The sequence below is a fragment of the Aptenodytes patagonicus genome, chromosome 9 (genome assembly GCF_965638725.1).
Source record: "Aptenodytes patagonicus chromosome 9, bAptPat1.pri.cur, whole genome shotgun sequence".
Classification (NCBI taxonomy): domain Eukaryota; kingdom Metazoa; phylum Chordata; class Aves; order Sphenisciformes; family Spheniscidae; genus Aptenodytes; species Aptenodytes patagonicus.
The window spans coordinates 442278-455268 of NC_134957.1; the positions used below are offsets into that span (position 1 = coordinate 442278).

At 61.5% G+C, this 12991-nt stretch overlaps 3 protein-coding genes across 6 annotated transcripts in view; 2 read left to right on the plus strand and 1 right to left on the minus strand.

Moving 5' to 3' along the window:
- MED12 (mediator complex subunit 12) overlaps nucleotides 1-2052 on the minus strand; it is a 37309-nt gene extending 35257 nt beyond the window's left edge. For all 3 annotated transcript variants that reach the window (XM_076346837.1, XM_076346836.1, XM_076346838.1), the window contains exons 1-3: nucleotides 1947-2052; nucleotides 1473-1577; nucleotides 455-646 (exon numbers count right to left, since the gene is read on the minus strand). In XM_076346837.1, the coding sequence (XP_076202952.1) occupies nucleotides 455-646; nucleotides 1473-1577; nucleotides 1947-2045 (396 nt within the window). In that variant the 5' untranslated portion in view covers nucleotides 2046-2052. The remainder of the gene's footprint in view (nucleotides 1-454; nucleotides 647-1472; nucleotides 1578-1946) is intronic.
- Nucleotides 2053-3098: 1046 nt separating this feature from the next.
- On the plus strand, nucleotides 3099-10800 carry IL2RG (interleukin 2 receptor subunit gamma). Of its 2 annotated transcripts, XR_012996057.1 has the most exons (9): nucleotides 3099-3202; nucleotides 5163-5253; nucleotides 5493-5677; nucleotides 5814-5956; nucleotides 6066-6228; nucleotides 9410-9518; nucleotides 9590-9674; nucleotides 9779-10170; nucleotides 10540-10800. XR_012996057.1 is itself a non-coding variant. In XM_076346842.1 (8 exons), the coding sequence occupies exons 1-8, from the start codon at nucleotides 3115-3117 to the stop codon at nucleotides 9980-9982; spliced, it is 1068 nt and encodes a 355-aa protein (XP_076202957.1). In that variant the 5' UTR covers nucleotides 3099-3114; the 3' UTR covers nucleotides 9983-10800. The 2 variants fall into 2 exon arrangements, 1 of the variants encoding a protein (XP_076202957.1); XM_076346842.1 differs by having other exon boundaries at nucleotides 9779-10800.
- Nucleotides 10801-10939: 139 nt separating this feature from the next.
- On the plus strand, nucleotides 10940-12834 carry LOC143164685 (uncharacterized protein CXorf65 homolog). Its single transcript, XM_076347605.1, has 7 exons — nucleotides 10940-10964; nucleotides 11111-11194; nucleotides 11366-11503; nucleotides 11607-11675; nucleotides 11786-11940; nucleotides 12408-12537; nucleotides 12746-12834. Exons 1-7 carry the CDS (start codon nucleotides 10940-10942, stop codon nucleotides 12832-12834), a joined length of 690 nt encoding a protein of 229 aa, XP_076203720.1.
- Nucleotides 12835-12991: the final 157 nt, after the last annotated feature.

Consider the following 12991-nt stretch of genomic DNA (forward strand, 5'->3'; position numbering starts at 1 on the left):
ACATGTGTCACTGCAACAGAATTCTGGGAAGTCACTCAGCTGATTATTTCCAGTAATTCTCACTATGACTTTTGAGAACTTGAAAAGTTCTCAAAAAAACCCCCAAAACCCTCCACAATAGGAATGGTCCTAATCTAAACAACAGACCAAAGGCAACAGTGGCAGCTCTTCTGAAAACCATCCAAACCTTAAAATAGATCAGTTGTATCATACAAGCCAAAAGGCAAAGCTGGACACAGCCTCCAAACAACAGACAAGGGACCAGTTCTTTGAGCGGGGATGACTACAGCCAGTGCACTACAAATCCTGGATACGCTCTTCAAGCTGAAAGCTTCAAGAGATGTAGAGAGAAGAAACTTCTCCAAATAGTAAAAACCTTCTACTATACAAACACTACAGAAACAAGCATAGATTAAATGCTGTGCCCTGCCAGGCAGCCTCTCCTGTAATATACCTTTTTAGCGAGATGAGTGAGGGGCTTGGTTCCAGCCAGATCTGTGAACCAGTTGTTTATGGCACTCTGAGAACGTGCGGTCACCAGCCAAAAGTTATCCTTCTGGTTCACCTGGGGTTTCCGTCTTCCCGTGTCAGGCAGTGTATTGCACCGCAGCTTTTCTGCAATAATACTGCTAAAATTTGAACTGATCTGGAAAAAAAAGAAAAAAAGGATGAATTACATTTCACAAGTCAAAGATGTACTCTATGTGCTTAAAATCTCATTTATCATTCCTACCAGAAGCCTCACCAGTATCAACTTTTGAAACACAAAAAACCTGCCAATAATTTCCTTTGTTATACTTGCAAAGAGGAATGCTTCTAGACAACTCATATAATAACCAAGCAGGGAGTCAAGTTAAGACAGACACAACTCTTTATAAATACTTGTCAAACCAGACAGAAGGCTTCTCGGACAGACAGACGTCAGCCAAGGAAAACAAATATACTATGCTTATTGATCGCCTTCCATCCCAGGTCATTACTAGTCCTCTTGTCGGGGAGGCCAGGAAGTTAACATCTTGATTTTAGAGATTGGAAAAATGGAGTTGAAGCTTGTTATATAACTCTCATGTTTAAATTGCCACGTTTCAAGAAATCTTACTTCTCTTCTACCATGACCATAATATAACCAAACCAGTAAGAACTTTCCCGCTTCTGGTATCCTAGCCTTCTGCTTTAACTGCAGAATATAAGGAGTTCTAGATGCTGGTTTAACAGAGACTGCAGATACAGACCTGCCCCTAAGATCTATGGAGCAAGACAAGAACCTGCTCTCCCAGAGGTGGGACACAGTTCCAAAAGAATGCAGAACTTAGGACCTAACCCTCTGTCCCTGTAGAATCTAAAACACCCATCCTAAAGGGAAGGGTCTCCTGGTTCTGGACACGGGGAAGGAATAAGACCCAGGACTGTCCAGCCTGCCCATACAGACACCAGGCCCTGCCAAACCCCCACACTGTCCCGATGGCTCTCACCTTCGCTGGGTTGAAATTGACATTTTTGGCACTGCCGTGCTCATCCCCAGAGACCGCCGGCTGGTTATTGAAGCCTTGCTTGACGTTCAGAGCAGTCAGCTCATCCTGCGGGGGAAGGGCGATCAGCAGGGCCCGGCAAGGCCCCTCCACGCCAAACGCCCGCAGCCTCTGTCCCCGCCAGGGCGGCTCAGCCAGCGTGGGGACAGGGCAAGGCGCGGGCCCGGCGGGTCCCAGCCGGCCTCCCCAGACCCTCGCTGCCGAGCAACGCAAGCGAGTGCTGAGACACAGGAACGCGGGGCCCTCGGCCAGGCCCCCCACCCCCAAAGCGGGGGCCCGGCGGGACGGGCCCCTCACGCCCAGGCATCCCGGGGACGCAGGGCTCCCAAGCCCACCCCAGGTGCTCCCAGCGCACCCCCAGGGCCTGCTCACGGCCAGCCCCGGCATGGCGGCCCCACACCCCGGGTCCCCCCGCACCTCCTTCTGCTTGGGGTCCTGCGGGTAGACATCGGGCGGGCCGAGGCGCGGGCGCTTGAGCGGGCGGTGCTCGTAGCTGAGGACGCCGAAGGCCGCCATCCCGGGCCGGCCGGCGGGCAGAGGCGGCCGGGCCACAACAAGGACCGCCGGGGCCGCCCGCGCCTGCGCCCTGCGCCGGGGCCGCCCGAGCGCCGCCGGAGAGGCCCGAGCGACGCGACGCTGTCACGGGCGCCGCCGGGGAGGGGCTCCCGAGGGGAGCCGGAGCGTCCCGAAGCCGGGCCGAGGAAGGACGAAGAGTCCCGAGCGCCGCCGGGGAGAGCCCGAGCCCGCGCCGAGCGGAGGCGGAAAGTGTCGAAGATAGACGGGGCGGCCCGAGGGGCGCGCGGCGCCCCCTGCCGGAGGCGCTGCGCCGGCGGCGCGCCGGCCGAGGTCACGTGACCGCCCACCCCCTCCCCACCCCCCGGCTCTCTTCATCATTACCCCCGGGACCGCCCCGCAGCCCACCGCCTCCAGCTGCCCCCGCTGCCCGGGACACCTCCCCCTGCGGCCGCCCCCGGCGGCCCCACGGCCACCGTCCCCTCGACCACACTCCCATCGCTGCGCCCATCGCTGGCAGCGTCACTAGCCCCCGTGACCGCCTCCCATAACTGCCCCCAACTCCCTACAAGTGCCCCCGTGAGCCCCTTTGTGACCGTCTCCCCGCAGCTGCCCCCCCGGGACTGCCCCAGTGACTCCCAGTTCTGCCCAGTTCTCAGGGACCCAGCGCAGGACACCCGCGGTCGGGCTGTGGGTCAGGATCCCCACACCGGCCCTGCTCCTGGGGGGCAGCTCTGTGGGGGTGAGCCCTGCGGCATGGTGGGGTGAGCCCTGGGAACACGGCAGGATGAACCGGGGGGGTCCCGGTGGGCCAGGTGGTGGGGCCCGGAGGGGTGAGCTGTGGGGCCTGGGCAGGAAGGGTGGCAGGGCCCCAGTGGGTTGAGCTGTGGGGCCCCGCTGGGGTGAGCTGCGGGACCCCGTTGGAGTGAGCCGTGGGGCGCCGTGTGGGGTGGGCCCCTTGGTGGCGGGCAGTGCTGTGGGGCAGGAAGCGGCACGGGTGCGGAAGCCGGCAGCCCTGCGCAGTGGGCTGCGTGCAGAGGCTGTTCACACACGCCCCACGGCTCGCCCCGCCATGGCGGTGCCCGGCGCCTTCCTCATGCCCATCCTCCTCCTCCTCTGCGGGCTGGGCCCCTACCTTGCTGCTGCCCGCAGCCCCCCAGGTAAGGGGGCACATGGGCCCCAGGGTGGGGCGGGAGGCCGCAGTGCACCATGTGTGGTGGGGCTGGGGGATGTTGCTCCCTGGTGATGGCGGGCGAGGAGGACAGGACGTGGGGCTGTGTGGGCCAGCAAGCTGTTGGCGCGTGCGCCAGAGACCCCGCGACCCCGCGATGCGCCCCGGGACCCCCAGCACCTACATGGCCCCTTGCAGTGGGGCTGCCGGGAGAGCCGGGCTGTGCCAGGGAGCCCCGTTGGGTGTCCTTGCTCCTGCCCCGGCGCTGGAGCATCGCTGGCACCACCGGCCCCATGGCTACTGGTCCTGTGGCTCTCCTGGCCCCATGGCTCTACTGGCCCCACAGCTCCCAGCCCCACAGCTCTGCCAGCCCTGGGGCTGCCAGCCATGCAGGCAGCGCTGCCAGGAGGGACCCTGGCCATGGGGGTCCCCCCTGGTGGGCTGGGGTGGGGGGCAGTGGCAGGATGCGATGCGCAGATCCTATCGGCCCCATGCATCAGCTGGGCAGGGCGGCAGCTGGCAGATCTGTGCCAGCCACCCTTTCCATCCCAGTCATGTCAGCGGTGCCGCACACAGGCAGGGGATGGAGGACAGCGGCTCCTCTTTCTGCCCAGCACCCTCGCCCCAGCTGTTGTTTTCTGAGAAGAAATCTACTTCTTGGCTGGCTGTCAGTAAAACACCAGCTTTCCGTGGAAACACAGCTCCTCTGTATCCCTGGATTTCCTGGGCTGCCGGGAAGGTGTCCTCCATCGCCGTGTATGGAAACAGCCGGAGCGCAGCCCATTTGCTCCGTCACGTTACATTACAACCCAGGGAGGCCCGGCTCTGGCTTTCTCCTGCCCCCACAGTGCTGGCTGATAGGTTTGGACCTCAGAAGGGACAAGGTGTCCCGTTGCCTGATTTTTAGGAGGAAAAAAATCCCATTTTCTGGGAGCCTCCAGGACAGCTCTCAGCCACCAGCAGCTGGTTTGGCACTTGCAAGGGCTCTGCGAGGCACCTCGGTCCATCGGAGGAGCTCATCCCGCAGCGAGCCGTGACAGTGGCTGCCAGAGCAGACTGTGGTGCAATGCCTGGCGCAGGGACTAGCACCACCCCGGTGGCCCTGCAGCCCCCAGCCAGCCCAGGATGTGGCTGCGTGGGCAGGACCAGAGCCGGCACAGCGTGGCGGAAGGAGGGAGCAGAGGAGATGGTGTGGGCGCCTGGAGTGGCTGCTCAGCCTCCCAGGGCTCGGCGGTGTTTCCTGCAGAGATCAAACCGCCGGGGCTCGGCCCCTGCCCTGTGGTGGAGGGGCTGCAGTGGGAAGCACAGCACAGCATAGCCCCCATCACCCAGACACAGGGACGCGTGGGCACCTGCAAGCACCATCTCGCAAGGGTAACAACGAGATGAATTTAGCCAGGATAGAGACATAGAATCATAGGATCATTAAGGTTGGAAAAGACCTCTACAATCATCGAGTCCAACCGTCATCAGGCACAAATCCTGGAAACCCCCCGATTTTCTCATGGGACAAGCAAAATGGGTTGGCAGGGAGGGGTTTCCGTCCTGTCCCACAGTGCAAGGGGCTGCAAACAGCAGCCACGGGGTGACTAAGGGGAGCAGATGGAGGAATTGGAGTGAAACACCACATCCACAGCATGAGGAGCCAACAGCAAGGATGCAGGAGGGACAGCTGCTTGGCTGGCAGTCCTTCGGAGGAAGATGTGGGGCTGCTGTCAGCCCGGGCATCACTAGCACGGCATGTGTGAACAGGATGGTCGGGGCCTGGCATTGCAGGCAGGCTGCATTGCAGCTCCGCCAGGAAGAGCTGTGCTTGTTTGGCTCACATGGAAGGCGGCTGACGGGGATGTGCCGGGACCCCTGGCATATGCTGTGTCTCCTTGGTGCACCCCTAGGCCCTGGCGCAGCCGCCCGCCACCGCGGTGCCCAGCAGTGTCTGTCCCTTGCAGGGGTGGAGTGTGTCCTCTTCAACGAGGAGTACCTGACCTGCACGTGGGGGAGCAGAGAGACACTCACGGCCAACTACTCCCTCTACTACTGGTAGGTGCCCCTGCCCCATGGCCAGCCCCACAGCAGGGTGTCCAGCAGTGGGTCCCCACACAGGAGGCTCCTGCCAGCATTACTGGTCCCAGCATCGGCCTGCTCCTCTTCCCCGAGCCCAGGGTGGGGGAGGCTCCGTCTCTGGGGCAAGCGGGATGGGATGTGCTGGGGAGAGGGTTCCTGGGGAAGGATGGGGCGTGCCGGGTCTCAGGGAGCTCCAGTAACCCGCTGCGGCACAGGTATGAGAACAGGTCCCCCGTGGTGGAGTGCAAGCACTACCTGCAGGACCAGGGCATCAGCATCGGCTGCCGCCTCAACCAGAGCGAGATCATCCAGTTCCAGCCTTTCCATGTCCTCGTCAATGCCAGCCTTGGCGGCAGGACCCTGGAGATCCCCAGCGAGCGCATGCAGCTGCAGGACCTGGGTACGGAGTGGTGGGGGGCACCCACTCTCCTCTGCAGGGCTGTGGGTACCCAGGGCTGCCCCATCATGTTCTGGCTGGTGGTGGGGCCACCGGAGCACGGGGACGGCGCTCACTGGGCATCACCTGTGCCTTGCAGTGAAACCGGAGGCGCCCGTCAACCTGACCATCCGCAACATGAGCAGCAACCAGCTGCAGCTGACCTGGACCTCCCCGTACCCCAAAGCCCAGTGCCTGGAGCACGCCGTCAAGTACAGGAGCAACAAGGACACCAGCTGGACGGTGAGAGCCCCCCGGACGCGGTACCCTTGCAGTTGTGCCCAGGGACGAGCCGTGCACCAGCCTCCATGGCAGTGCCGGTCCTCATTGCATGGCCCACGTCTCTCTGCAGGAGCACCAGGTGAAAGGAGACGTCTTCTCCCTCCCCAGCGTGGACTATGAGAAGTACTACACCTTCTACGTGCGCAGCAAGATCAACAGCTACTGCGGCAGCACCCAGCTCTGGAGTGAGTGGAGTGTCCCCGTGGTCTGGGGCAGCAACTCCACCAGCAAGGGTAGGTCCTGGGGGCTGCGGTGGGATGGGACGGGCTAGGGCATGGTGGGGCTCAGCAGGCAAGGGATGGCCAAGCAGGTGGAAAACTGGCCCGAGGCAGCAGCTGTAGGGGCGAGACCCGTCCGGGCACCTGGGGCGCAGGCAGCAGCATCAGCCCCTGCATTCTTTGCGCTTCTGGAAGCCAAACACCCCCTGCCAGCGGGACCTGCTGACTTTTGCCAGGGGTAAGAAACCCCGGAGGGCTGCTCTGGCATGGCCGGCCCAGGACAGGGTCACCAGCCAGTTGTGGTGACAGTGTGGCAGGGCTTGGGGACAGGCCCCTTCTCCATCCTTCGCTCCCAGCTGAGCCCTGCCACAGATGATGCCATGGCCACCCACGAATGGCCACCGGCGTGCCCACCCCACTGCTGTGGCGGTGCACTGGCTGGGGGTCCGCATCACCCCAGCTCTTTCCAGGCGTGGCGGAGGAGCAGCTGCACTGGTTCTGGATCCACATGGTCTTGATCCCCATTGCCTCCTGCCTGCTCTTGCTGGTCCTATCACTGGATACCAGGGAGAAGAGATCAGCACCTCCCTCTCCTCTTCCCCACCTCAGGAAGCTGTGGAGAGCAATGAGGTCAACCCTCAGCCTCCTTTTTCTCCAAACTAGACAAGCCCAAAGTCCTTAGCCGCTCCTCCTAGGACATTCCTTCCAGCCCTTTCACCAGCTTTGTTGCCCTCCTCTGGACGCATTCGAGTACCTTCACTTCCTTCTTAAATTGCGGGGCCCAGAACTGCACACAGTACTCAAGGTGAGGCCGCACCAATGCTGAGTACAGCGGGATAATCACCTCTTTTGACCAGCTGGTTATGCTGTGTTTGATGCCCCCCAGGATGCGGTTTGCCCTCTTGGCTGCCAGGGCACACTGCTGACTCATATTGAGCCTGCTGCCGACCAGCACCCCCAGATCCCTTTCTGCAGGGCTGCTCTCCAGCCACTCCTCTCCCAATTTATACTCGTGCCTGGCATTACTCCATCCCAGGTGCAGAATCTGGCACTTGGACTTGTTAAATTTCATCGCATTAAGCATTGCCCAATGCTCCAATCTATCTAGATCCTCTCCCTCAAGAGAGTCAACAGCACCTCCCAGTTTGGTATCATCAGCAAACTTGCTAATGGTGCATTCAACTCCTGCATCCAGATCGTTGATAAATATGTTGAACAGGACTGGCCCTAGAATTGAACCCTGAGGAACACTGCTCGTGACCGGTCGCCAGCCAGATGTAGCCCCATTCACTACAACCCTTTGAGCTCTGCCCTTCAGCCAGTTCTTCACCCAGCGCACCATGAACCTGCTCGTCCCACAGCTGGACAACTTGTCCAGAAGGATGCTGTGAGGGACGGTACCAAAAGCCTCCAGAAAAACTACATCCACCGCCTTCCCTTCATCCACTAGGTGGGTGACCTTATCATAGAAGGATATCAAATTAGTTAAACGGGACTTTCCCTTTGTGAATCCATGTTGACTGTGCCTGATGATTGCATTATTCTTTAAATGCCTTTCAGTAGTACCCAGTATGACCTTCTCCATAATTTTTCCAGGAAGTGAGGTTAAACTAACAGGTCTGTAGTTTCCTGGGTCTTCCCTCACGCCCTTCTTGCAAATTGGAATAACATTGGCTAGCTTCCAGTCAGCAGGGACCTCCCTAGACTCCCAAGACCTTTGGGAGATGATCGAGAGGGGTCCTGCCATAACATCCGCTAGCTCCTTCAGTACTCTGGGATGAACCCCACCAGGCCCCATGGACTTGTGAACATCCAGCTGATACAGCTGGTCCCTGACAATTTCAGTGTCCACAAATGGAAAGTCACTGTTCCCATACCCGTGGTCCTCCGACTCAGGGGACCGGGCAGCCCAAGGTCTGTCTGTTTTATTAAAGACTGAGGCAAAAAAAGCATTGAATGCCTCCGCTTTTTCTTCATCCCTGTTAGTCAGATGACCATCTTCAACAAGTATCGGTCCAATGTTTTCTTTAGACCTCCTCCTGCTATTAACGTACTTAAAAAAGCCCTTCTTGTTATCTGACACAACACTGGCCAGGTTCAACACTAACTGAGCTTTGGCCTTTCGTGTCTCCTCCCTGCATATATGAAGCACAGCTCTGTAATCTTCCTGCAAAGCCTGACCTCGCTTCCAGAGATCATCCAATTTCTTTTTCCTCTTGAGCTCCACGAGGAGTTCCCTGTTCAGCCAAGCTGGTCTTCTGCCCCGCTTGCTTGACTCACTGGGATTGCCTGCTCCTGTGCTTCTAAAAGGTGCTTCTTAAAAACTGACCAGCACTTGTGGACTCCTAAGCCCTCAAAAGCAAAGTCCCAGGGTACTCTGCTAAATAGCTCCCTGAATAGCTTAAAGTTTGCTCTTCTGAAGTCCAGGGTAGCAACTCTGCTGTCCTTTTTTCTCATCACACAGAAAATTTTAAACTCAACCATTTCATGATCACTGTGGCCAAGACAGCCACCCTACCATCACCATCTCCCACGAGTCCTTCTCTGTTCACAAATAGCAAGTCTAGAAGGGCATCTTTCCTAGTTGGCTCACTGACTACTTGTGACAAGAAGTTATCTCCTGCAAACTTCAAGAATTTCCAAGATTGCTCCGTGCTGCTGCACGGCTCAGCCCCAGGGTGCTCTGCCCCACAGCTTTGCCATCCCTGCTGGTGCTGCCCTGACCCTCTGGGTCACCTTGCGGTGGCACGCCGAGCTGCTCCAGAAATTAAGGCCTGACGTAGCTCCCTGATGGGCAAGGTAGCTGCTGGCAGCACCGCGATGGGCAAGGCGAGGTGCACGGGGCAGTGGGGTTCCCCGTTGGGGCTCCAAGGGCTGCATGCGTGTCCTGGCCAGCAGTGACAACAGTGTTGGAAGCCAAACACCCCCTACCAGTGGGACATGCTGGGTCCCCCTTGCCAGGGGTTTCTTAGCTCTGGAGGGCTGCTCTGGCACGGCCGGTCCAGGACAGGGTCACCTGCCAGTTATGGTGACAGCATGGCAGGGCTTGGGGACAGGCCCCTTCTCCATCCTCCGCTCCCAGCTCAGCCCTGCCACGGACAATGCCATGGCCACCCACAAAGGGCTACCGGTGTACCCACCCCACTGCCGTGGTGGTGCACCAGCCGGGGGTCCATGTCACCCTGGCTCTTTCCAGGTACGGCAGAGGAGCAGCTGCACTGGTTCTGGATCCACACGGTCTTCATCCCCATTGCCTCCTGCCTGCTCTTGCTGGTCCTCGTCGTCCTGCTGGTGCGCATGGAAAGGTGAGCCTGGGGGGCTGGTGGGGGGCAGCAGCGCTGGGGCCCTTCCCCTCTGACACGTCTCTCCTGCGCAGGGTGTGGGTCATCCTCATGCCCCGAATCCCCAACCCCAGCAAGAACTTTGACGAGCTCTTCATCACCCACAACGGCAACTTCCAGGTAAGGTGGCTGTGGGCAGCCCTGCCCCCGGGCTCACCCCCTGCCCCGCGGGGCTGGGGCTGGGCTGGGTGGTGGCTCCTCTCACCCTGCTCTGCTCCCCGGAGGAATGGGCCGGAGTCCCCAAAGATGTCGTGGAGAGCTTCAAGCCCAACTACAGTGAGAACATCTGCTATGTGAGCGAGCTGCCCCCCAAGGAGAGCTATGAGCCCCTCTGGGAGAGCAGCAACCACCCACCGTCTGTTATGCCTGGGGCCCTGGCTGCCCCCCGCGAGCACAGCCCCTACAAGAACAGCTACGTGGGAGTGTGACACACTCCTGCACCCCTGCACCCCGCACGTCCCACACCTCCGCTGCCCAAAACCTCACCAGCCTGTGGGCCTCACTCCCTGCTCCCACCCTGCCTCCACCAAATGTCTGGACCCCCAGCCCTGCTCCCTGCCATGGCCACACTCAGCCCCCCACAACACGGCAGCTGTACTGCACTGCAGGGTGCTAGGTGAGCGCGGTGTGCTGGGTGCACTGAGTGGTGCAATGGGTGCACTGCATGCAGCGCATAGCACCCTGGGTGCACTATTCGTTGCATGCATGTGATGCATTGGGTGCACTGGCTGCTGCTCTGGGTGCGTTGCAGCAGACTGTGCGCAATGCACAGTGTGCCAGCACCTGCCCTGTCCTTGGGGTGTCCAGGAGGGCAGGGTGACATCCCACCATGAGCCCTGCTGCGTGCAGGATCCCTTGCGAGGTTGCTGCGGCGGAGCAGAGCCGTGGGAGGGCTGATGGGCTCCCACACTGCTCTCCCATGGGCACCCACACTGGGCGTGTTGGAGCTGCTGGGGGCTCGCTCATGCCCCCTCCCTGCTCCGAGGTGCCCGCAAGCCCACCGAGGGACATGTCCCGGTGAGAGGGCAGCTGTGGCCGAGCAGGCAGGAGCCACCGGCCGACCGTCGCGGACACCGGGGCTGAGGAGTGCCAAGGGCCAGAGAGGCCAAGCCACCATGTGACCCCCGGCCCCGAGGGCTGCTGTCCCTGGGGCACCGGGCGAGCCCGGCTGTGTCCCCCGGGGCCTTGCCGCTCCTTTGCCTGTGCCCCGGGTTTCCCACTGCAATAAAGCTCTGCTGCGCTGGGGGCTCGTCCAGGCTCATCTCGCAGGGTCTGGGGGAAGCACCGGCAGAACCCCGCATCCCGCCCAGCTCTGACCGAACAAATGCCGTGCGGTGGGGTCCAGCCCCACTGCCCCAGCCCCACCGTCCCGGGCTCACAGCAGCATGTTCATCTACATCAAGCACGGGGGCGAGTCCCCTCCTGGCCATCCCACGGGTGCTTGCTCCCCGGGCACAGGGGGGGACGCACCGTGGCCTCACCGGGCTTGGCATCTGGGCTCTGCAGCCGCTGCCAGGTCTGCCTGCTGCCCTCAGCCACCGCCACTCTCCCTGCAGATGACCAGAGCTTTCTGGCCAACACCAACTGCGCCGTCCTGTGGCTGCTCTCCTACGTGAGGAGGATGGTGGGGGTCCCTGACACCGATGAGCCCTGGCTGTGGGGCTGCAGCTCCCCCCACACCTTGGCAGCAGCACTTTGTCCCATCTCCAGTGGGATGCCACACAGGCTCCCCATGGTGTAGACGCAGTGGTGAGGTGGGGGGTCCCTGGCTCACCACGCCGGCAGCTCCCCGCCTCCCCCCCCAGCTTTTCCAGATGTCATCAACCTGTGTGACAAGCTGGCCACCCCCAAGCTGCTGTTCCAGGTGACCAGGCTGAGCGAGAGGGCCAGTGAGCTCCTCCAGGTGCGCAGCACCTACTATGTGTGCAGGGTGGAGTTCGGAGCACCTGGTAGGTGTCCAGGCAAGCGGAGCCCCCTGGTCCCTGGGGGTCCCAGCAGTGCACGTGGTGGTGGGGCGCAGTGGGCAGGAGTGACCGTGGGGCCATCCCACAGGGACTGAGGAGGAGGACGCGTGCTGGTCCTTCATGCCCCTCCTGGAGCATCCCAGCCCAACGCTGGCAGGTGGGCAAGGGGACGGGGATGGGGACAAGCCAGGTGGATGGGCACAGGCACGGGTCCCGGCACTGGGCCAGGGTCTGCCGTGGAGCCCCCAGTCCCATCTGTGGTGGCAGTGGCCCTGCGGCTGCAGGGCGAGCACCTGCACAGGAGGCAGACCGGCACCCCAGACATGCCAGAGGAGAGGAGGACACCTGACGCAGAGACACTGCCCTCCACGGCGCAATCCCAAGGAATGATAAGGGGCTGCTGGTGGCCCCCAGGGCGGCCGGTGTGGCCTTGCCCACCTTCACCAAGGCCTCCTCTGCCCTGGGGACAGGGGGACACTGTCAGCCACAGGCCAGCCCTGCCCAGGGGACCTTCCCACCCCTGCAGCCTCCAGCACCTCATGGACACACAGCTCACGGCAGGAGCTGCCCTGTCCCCACGCCCCATCCCCATGCCTGCTGTCCCCATGCCCCATCACCCTCGTGCCCTGCTGCCCCAGCCCTATGCATGCTGTCCCCATGCCCATCACCCTTGTGCCCTGCTGTCTGGTCCCCGTGCCCATTGTCCCCACATGTCATCACCCTTATGGCCCACTTCCCTGTCCCCATGCCTGCTGTCCCCATGCCCCATCACCCTCATGCCCCACTGCCCTGTCCTCCACCACCCTCAACCTCCATCCCCCTGCCCCACCGTCCCCGTAACCACATCCTCGTGCCCTGTTGTCCCCACTCCCCTCCACCCCTGCTGCAGCCCCCAACACCACGCCTCTCCGCCCAGGGGAAGGCGCCAGGGCAAGGCCCAGGCAGAGAGAGCGGGGACGGAGAGGACCTGACGCAAGGCGGCTTCACCCTCCAGAGCGTGGGCGGGGCCGGGCCAGCAGGTCAGGCAGCACTGAGGCTCAATAAAGGCTGGGGCCGTCCCCACCACACACTGCCCGGGGCTGTGGCCATCACCGGGGCCAGGCAGGACCTGCCTGGGGCGGGCGGGAAGCAGCCGAGGGAGGGGACAAGGACAGGGGGACACGACGTGTCCCCACACCCTGTTACTCTTGTGCCCCACTGCCCTGTCCCCATGCCTGCTGTCCGCAGGCCTTGTCACCCTCATGCGCCACTGCCCCAACCCCATGCCTGCTGTCCCCACGCACCATTACCCCTGTTGCACAGGGTGCTCTATATGATGCATTGGGTGCACTGCGTGCTGCTCTGGATGCGTTGCAGCACGCTGCGCACACTGCAGGTGTGCCAGCACCTGCCGTGTACTTGGGGCGTCCAGGAGGGCAGGTGACATCTCACCACGGGGACGCAGGGCTCCCAGCGTACCCCCGAGTCCTCCCC

Coding starts and splice junctions, on each gene's coding strand:
- IL2RG (XM_076346842.1), top strand. CDS start 3,115: ATGGCGGTGCCCGGCGCCTTCCTCATGCCCATCCTCCTCCTCCTCTGC. Junction 5,254..5,492: donor AACTACTCCCTCTACTACTG/GTAGGTGCCCCT, acceptor GCTGCGGCACAG/GTATGAGAACAGGTCCCCCG. Junction 5,957..6,065: donor ACAAGGACACCAGCTGGACG/GTGAGAGCCCCC, acceptor GTCTCTCTGCAG/GAGCACCAGGTGAAAGGAGA.
- LOC143164685 (XM_076347605.1), top strand. CDS start 10,940: ATGTTCATCTACATCAAGCACGGGG. Junction 10,965..11,110: donor CATCTACATCAAGCACGGGG/GCGAGTCCCCTC, acceptor CTCTCCCTGCAG/ATGACCAGAGCTTTCTGGCC. Junction 11,941..12,407: donor GGTGGCCCCCAGGGCGGCCG/GTGTGGCCTTGC, acceptor CCCCTGCTGCAG/CCCCCAACACCACGCCTCTC.